Source organism: Micropterus salmoides, unplaced genomic scaffold, assembly GCF_014851395.1.
Source record: "Micropterus salmoides isolate LMB-PRFRI ecotype aquatic unplaced genomic scaffold, ASM1485139v1 Ms_hic_scaffold_3450, whole genome shotgun sequence".
NCBI classification, from domain to species: Eukaryota; Metazoa; Chordata; class Actinopteri; order Centrarchiformes; family Centrarchidae; genus Micropterus; species Micropterus salmoides.
The window spans coordinates 1-8,098 of record NW_024042763.1 but is presented as its reverse complement, the minus strand read 5'-3'; the positions used below and the strand labels follow the sequence as shown (position 1 = coordinate 8,098).

The 8,098-nt window shown below is 40.8% G+C and overlaps 1 protein-coding gene across 1 annotated transcript; it reads right to left on the bottom strand.

Moving 5' to 3' along the window:
* Positions 1-3,743: 3,743 nt before the first annotated feature.
* On the bottom strand, positions 3,744-6,429 carry LOC119884447 (protein FAM184A-like; the record flags this gene model as incomplete). Its single annotated transcript, XM_038694848.1, has 2 exons — positions 3,744-3,871; positions 6,276-6,429. Coding segments are annotated over 2 exons (282 nt in total), but the record flags the coding sequence as incomplete, so codon positions are not given.
* Between the last annotated feature and the right edge of the window lie 1,669 nt (positions 6,430-8,098).

Here is an 8,098-nt window from a genome sequence, read left to right as displayed (position 1 = left end):
ATCCCCGATTGTGGCAAACATCTACATGGAAGAAGTGGAGAATAAAGCCCTCAACTCCTTCAGAGGAACAGCACCGAGCCACTGGTACAGATATGTGGACGACAAAAAATTAAAACAAGGAAGTGCAAGCCTTCACAGAACACATCAACTCTGTGGACAGTAATATCAAGTTCACATGAGAAGATGTTCACAACAACAGTTTGGCCTTCCTGGACTGCGCTGTACACATTGAAGAGGACAAGAGCCTGCAGACTGGTGTTTACAGAAAACCCACACACACAGACCGATACCTACTGTTCGATTCACACCACCCACTGGAGCACCAGCTAGGGGTCATGAGAACACTGCACCACAGAGCGGAAAACATACCAACAAGCGCCCAAGCCAGAGAGAAGGAACAGCCCCACCTGAAGGGGGCACTTACAGCCTGTGGATACCCTAAATGGACCTTTGTGAAAACAGCCACAAGATCCAAGAAGAACAAAACTACAGGGGATGAAGAAAAGAAGGTCAAACGCAACAACATTGTGATTCCATACGTGTCTGGAGTATCAGAGAAACTCAGGAGGATTTTCAACAAACAAACATCCCTGTGTTTTTTAAACCCAAGAACACACTAAGACAGATGCTGGTACACCCCAAAGACCGCACACCCAAACACAAGAAAAGCAATCTAGTGTATGCGGTCCAATGCAGTGAGGAATGCACAGACCTGTATATTGGGGAGACTAAACAACCACTACACAAACGCATGGCTCAACACAGAAGGGCCAACTCCTCAGGTCAAGACTCTGCAGTCTACTTACATCTGAAGGACAGAGGACGCTCGTTTGAGGACCACCAGGTGCACATTTTAGACAGAGAAGATGGATGGTTTGAAAGAGGTGTCAAGGAAGCATCTACACCAGGGTCGAGAAGTCGTCATTGAACAGAGGAGGGGGTCTACGCCACCACTTATCCCCCACTTACAATGCTGTCCTTCATCACTTCCCAGGAAACTCAACAAACGTAACCTCTTGGCCTCAGGTGAAGATGCCAACGATGGTCGTTCAGTCTTGGCCACAGGTAGTCTTAACGACTATAACGACTGTTGTCACAGCAACCAGGAACACTAACGAACCAGCGGTATCGATGACCCGGGCCAACGACCCCACTGAGGTTAAATAGCTGAGTTTCCCTGCCAGTCAGTCAGAACTGAAGAAGTCCTTTGGATGAGGGACGAAACGTCTTCCAGTATCTTCAACCAAGTCCAGTTGCCCTTGATTTTAACCTTCGTTGGATAACTATGACCCGGATGACTGAGAATCTTCATAGACTACACAATTACATGTTTAAACTAAATAAACAACTCAAATCTTGTTACACATGTGCCTGGGAACAAATCTGACTCAGTCAGGGTATGTGACTCAATGTGAATCTACTTGGGGGTCCAAGTAGATTTACTTTGTCTACTGCAGAAATCTGAACTCATACAGTGTAGACACTGTATTTGCTACGGCTTTATGACTGACAGAAAGTTCAGACTGTAACACTCAATTCACTCCCTGTTGCCTTGGCAACAAAAGATGAGAGGGACTGATGGTTTAATGTGGGGGGTATTAGAGACAACCAGCTGTGCACTGCTACAACATCTGTATCACAAGGTGATGGCAGAGGGACCCATAGTGTTTGCGGTAATTAGTATGATTTACAAGAGATGGTAAGAGGGTAGCCTGCCAGGTGGTGTGTGTGTTTGTGAGCCGGCGGCAGGTGTTATGTGTGGCTACATCATCTCACATAGTCGTCATCCCCATTTAATTTCTGTTTGACTGCTGACAAATTGTAAAAACCCCGAAAATCTAAAAATCTAGTGACATATTACTTGTCCTGTAATTTCTACTGTCCGGTTTTTATTATCTATTTAACTCAAAACTTTGAATTGCCATGTTGTTGAAATGTGCAATACAAATAAACTTGCCTCGACTTGAATTCAGCTTTTAAAATGTCAAAAAATAGTAAACACTGCCAAAAGTACAAGATGTTGTTCTCACATGGCTTGTTTTGTCAGTCCAATCTTCAAAGATCAGTTTTTGATGGTCAGAACTTGATTGATCAACTATTAAGCACTAATCGACTAAACGCTTCAGCTTCACCTCTGGCGAACTATAAAAACTGAAAAGTTATAATCCTGACGATTTTTATATAATCAAACAGTATTTGCAGCAGTACATTGCTGCAGCTCCTCTTTTCACCCTGTGTGTTGAAGCCTTCGTTTTAGCTATGGAGTGATACATCTACAAGATCTTTGTTGGGAGTTGCACATGCGCAGTTCCTAGTTAAGGACTACTAGCCAATAAGAAGCAGAGATGGGCGGGTCAGTGAGAAGCCGGTAAACAGCTTTGATTCAGCTGTATGTACAACCAGCATAGCAACATGGACTAGAGCAAGAGTTTCAGAGTGGTGAGTTATTAATCTGTAAAAACAAATATCCATAAAGTTTTAACTGAGCTCTGTCTCTACATCACAGTAACAACTTTATGTCCATTGACTGCCTGGAGGGTAGCTAGTGTTTGGAAGGGAGAGGAGCAGCAGGTGGACGTCTTGTCACTGTGTGCTGCAGATCAGTGTGTTTTTCCACCTGTGTTTTTTAGGGCATGTCAGACTAGATGCTAGGTGAGCATTATGAGGCGTATTTTCTTGTGACGTCACAAGAAAGCAGAAGAAAAGACTGGACCACAAACAAGCTGTTTTCAGGCAGTTCAGAGCAGAGTTTTCTGTGGGAGATGGGAACTCCCTTGGCCAAAAGCCTAAAAGCATAATATGACCTCTTTAATTGTTAGTTGTTCCTACTGCTGCTTCAAAGTAAAAGCATGGGATGGCTTTTATTGTGAAATAGTCAAAGGAAACCACGGTTGGTGTGATTGTTCATAAATGCATTTACAAAACAAGCCAACAGTTATTTTCAGCAGTTTTTTGACAGGAGGTCAGTTTGAAATATTACAGGCAGAAATGCAACAACAAGAACAGCCACAGTGAGCTGTGAGATGAGGAGCTGCAGGCAACAACAAACTTTACTGTCCTCTGCTGCTGTGCGGAAAGCTACTTGCACTGTACTGTGACATCGAAATCAGACTGTGTAAACAGATTGACCAGACGCTCCTCTGTTGTATTTCTAAAAAAGTATCTGCTCAACGAGTGTTTGCTGGCCACAGGGTAGGACCTAAAGTATTAACTCGCTGTTACCATCACTGTTACCATGGGAGTCACTAAATAAACCAGGATTGAAATCTTATTAATCAGCTGTCAGCAGCTTTATTCCAAACATATTGGCATTACAAACAGCTTTCTAAATATCTTATCAGTAACTTCTGCATGTGTATAATACAGATATGAGTCTCCTTCTGGTTTTCTCACTACAATAGCTTCCTTGGAGACTGTGGGTGAATGTGTTTAATAGTGTGAAAGCCTATTCAGAGGTGTCTACACATTGTGCATTTATTATTTTATTTATTCTAGTCGCACAATCTTCACTCCGGTCATGAAAGAAAGAGAACTAGAGACTACAGAGTTTTTTTTTTTTTGCTTTGCTTCCATGTGCCAACAAAAACATAAAGCTGGTGTTGAGCCCACAAATGTTGTTGTTATTATAATCAACTAATGAGTTTTTGTGGAGACAGCTGTGAAGTTTTGATTTGTATTCATTAAACAGGCAGTTCAGACAGTCTTTAACATGTATAGATCCTTCCATGATTAACTGGTCCTACCTGTGTCCGGTTGTTCTCCAGTGTTTTCTCCAGCTCCATCTTGGCAGCAGCTAACTCCTGTTGGTGGGTTTGTCTCAGGTGTTCGATGGCCGATGCGTGGATGTGGTTCAACTCTGATCGCAGAGAGGCTGATGGGCAAGGTGTGATGGAAGAATCATATTTTATTTGTACAGAACATATCACACATGAGGAGACAAAGTGTGTTTGCACATGTTAGATTCAGGGATTTTATGTCTTTGTTGAAAAAAAGCCTCCTCCACCGTTTAGTCTGCTTGCAAAAAGTGCTCATTAGCTGCAAAGGCATTTTTATGACAAAATAAATAAAAAGTATTTTTTTATTTTGCACATAAAGCATAGTGCTTTGCCTGCCTTCACCCAAGTGGCCTTTAATCCCCACTCCAATGAACACCTTTCATTGCAAACAGTCTAATGGTTTGAAGATGTATAGAGGGGGACCACATGCTGCTATTAGCTTTTTATTTGAATGAAAGACCAATTGAAAATATCAGAATAAAGAAATACAGCAGTGAAAGCTTATTTCTGACTGATCACCGCAGTTTTTTTAAATCATGAAAATATGTAGAAAAAGACCCAGGATTCACACATACACTCCCAACTGAGCACACACGTCTCTAACAGATTCCAACAAGGAGAAGATGAAAGAAGCAGAGTGGGAGAGAGATAAACGGAAAAAAGGCAATAAAAGGATGTCAGGATGTGGGAAGTGAGAGATAGATGGATGCAGCTCTCCAGTGTCAGGACCATGACATGAAGGTTAATGGGAGACAATTTTTCACAGCACAGTACTGGTGTGTGCACTAAAAACTGGCTAAAGCTGAGATTTTACTTCACTTTCCAGTTGTGTTGGTCTCTCTTTGACTTTCCGATGATTTTCTCATTGTACTTCACAAACAGTCTACTAGGTATTTATGTAAGTGTTGTTCCTACATTACATTATGATTGCACCATTTAGTATTTTTAAAGTGACAGTGCCAGCCACATGAATCAAAGAATGTGCGTATTCAATCCATTCTAGTTTTGTCTGAAGTTCAGTGTATTAGAATTGTCCATGATGTAAAATGTCAATGTGAGCAAATGTGAGAATTTGACCATAATAATGCAGTGCCCCATCTGCAATGTTGAGTGGAGTTGTTGACCCGATAAGCTTTTAAGGGATTTGTAATATAAAATTGCATATTAACTACAATATGTCTGTGAAGATTCTCTGTCATACAGGTCATAGTTGTCCAAGGTGGTTTAAAATCAAGGGCAACTGGACTTTGTTGAAGCCGTTTCACCTCTCATTCAAGAGGCTTCTTCAGTTCTGACTGAATCAGAATCCCAGCTATTTATGCCCCATCCACACAGTTTTAATACGAATATGATCTCCGTCCACACCAGCGTTTTAGCTGCGTATCAGAGTTGATGTCCGTCTATATTAAAACGACTGAAAGCACGCATCTAGTGGCCGTTCACGTACACTGGGCATGCGCGTGGCGGTGTAAACATGAAGCAGATGGTCTCTCCCTTCCGTAGTTACAGAAGATTTGGCAAAAGAATAAAGTACTACAGACGAAGAACGGCACGAGATATTTTTTGTCATGGACCAATAACGAGCTGGGACTGTTACTGAATGCAACACGGGAGTTAAAAGCGGCTGTGGCGGCGGAAAACAGACTGGGAGGCGTTACAAAGTAATTATGGCGACATACACAGTACAAGTGTAGGCTATAAGTGTTATTTGTGTTTCTGCTTTGCATGACTAATAAGACCCAATCAGAGAGCCAAACTTGAGCGTCTGCATCATTGCCCTCCGGAGTTTTAAACCTACAAACGGGGTCGGCAGCATTTTGAAACTCCTCCATTTTAGGTCTTCGTTTTCGCCGAAAATGCATTAGTGTGGATGCGGCCTTAACATCTGTGGGGTCGTTATCAGGGTGATGGATACAGACACCATTTCTCAAAAGGGGAGGAGGGCTAAGACACCACTTTTCCCCCACCTACAATGCTTTTTTTGAGATTGAACAATTGTTCAGACTTGGCCTCATGTGACTCCAACAGCCAGGAGCACTCATGAACCAAGCACATGAAAGCATGGATAACAGCAAAACAAGCACTTTTTGTGGACATACTTTGATGGGTACAATTTATTGCACCTATTAGGTCATTTAGCCTCTAAAATATGTAAAGTAAGGGTCAGTTTTATTAATAAAAAACACCAAGAATTATACTTATAATTAATTCAATTTATAATTATATTTATATAAGAAACCAGCCATGTGTTATGCAAAGACAGGTATGGTGACATTGCAAAATTTGTACTTGGGCATTTTGAAGTAATCACTATTACTACATGAAAGGATACTTTTACTTCTCAGAATATTCACGGTGCCCTAAATCGGTGCATTCCTAAATAATTTTATGGAACAAGGAAATGTGTCAAAAGGTAATGGGAGGGGGAATCTTTTTAATGTGTGTACCCACACACACATACAAACCACACACACACACACACACACTCTAAGACCGTACCCAGCATGGCTTTGCCCTCGTCCTCCAGTTCAAAGCGGAGTGTTTGCAGCTCTTGTTCTGACTGCTGTTTGAGAGTCTCGATGCTCTGGCGGTGAGCCTCTCTGAGAGACTGCAGCTCTGCATGGTGATGATGGCGGAGACGCTCCTCCAAGTCCTGATGGGAGAGATGAGGGGGAGGAAAAGGGATGGTGGGAGGAAGGGGAACAGGGGAGGGTGAGCGAGGATAGAAGGGCAGGGAAATAGGGAGAAAGAGGAAAACAGTGAGTGGGAGTGCCAGAGGGAGGAGAAAGTAGGATAGAGAAAAGAAGAGAAGATTGTTGATAAAAGACGTAGGAGGAGATGATGAGGGAGGGAAAAGTAAGAGATGTGGAAATTGAAAGTGAGGCAGGGAGAGATAGAGAAGTATTTTAGTATTTTAAATCCTCTGTAAGGACTGAAGGACAAACCGGCCAATCATACACTGACTTAAACTGCAATGAAACATCTGACTATTTTTACTGTATAGTTTGAGAAAAAAAAAGAGATAAGATCACTTCATGCATCAAAATGCATTGTAAAACATTCAGCCTTTTATTTTCAGTCTCAGATTAACTGTATTGGTGACAGTTTCAATAGATTACTGTGTAGAACAGCCTTGACTATAACCAAATTCAATCGGAAGTCTCTAAACTGAAGAGTATTTCAATAATAAAAAGTCAAAGTAATATCTATAATGTTTTTTCTACTGTTTCTTTTTTGTTGAGGAAAATAGAGGTTAAGGTCACTCTTATGTCAAAATACATACAATTCTCACAGACAATTCTCTTATATCTAAAGTCTAAAAGTAAAGTAAAAATGTTTGCAGACAGTTTCAGTAGATTTCACTTTAGAACTACGTTGACTTTTTTGTAAAAGTAACTCAATCAACTTGACATTTCTTTTTCTATAATACTGACATTTAGTTCAATATTTTCCTCAGTCACACTGAGCAACAGTTAATATTGCTATTTTTCTAAAATAATCATTAGGATAGAGGCAGTGGCTTTAAATCATGGGACATGGAAAATTATGGAGTCAGATGAAAGTCATAAAGATTTTGTGATTCAATTTTTAAACAAAATTATATTGGGAATGGGTTACAAGTTTGTTAAACTACAGAGTGAGAAAACAAATGAACGATATCCCAGCAGATTTACTGGTCATTTTGTGACCAAAGGTGATGGCACAGTTGAACTACAAGGGGCTGGATTAGTAAAAACACTTGATAGTTAGGTGCATTATGGGCGGGGTCAGCTAATGTCTCTGCGCACTTCCCACCATTATGTACAAACATTTCCTAAAACACAGAAGAGTCCAGACGAAGATGAAGTTGTTGTGCACTAGTTTTTCAGTATGTTGCTTGCATACAAAGTGATGACTGGGTCTGCACCCATCTACCTAAACTCTATAATACAATCAAATGTCGCTTTGGATAAAAGCGTCTGCCAAATGAGTAAGTGTAAGTTTATAAGACTCAAGGTTTATTTGCTGTATCTATTTCTAAGCCTAGCGCTGTTTTGTTTTGTTTTTCTTTAGTACCAACAATAACTTCACTAATTGATCGCTCTCAAAGTTCAACTTTAATTACAGGAAAATGGTCTATTATCCGGAGATCCACACATAATTCATAAAACCTTGTAACATAAGGAGTCACATGAACCGGGGAGGACAAAAATGGCTAATTGGGCCCAATTGGACATTTTCACTTAGGGATGTACTCACTTTTGTTGCCAGCGGTTTAGACTTAATAGCTGTGTTATTTTGAGGGGACAGCAAATTTACTTGCTGCACTCACTACTTTACAT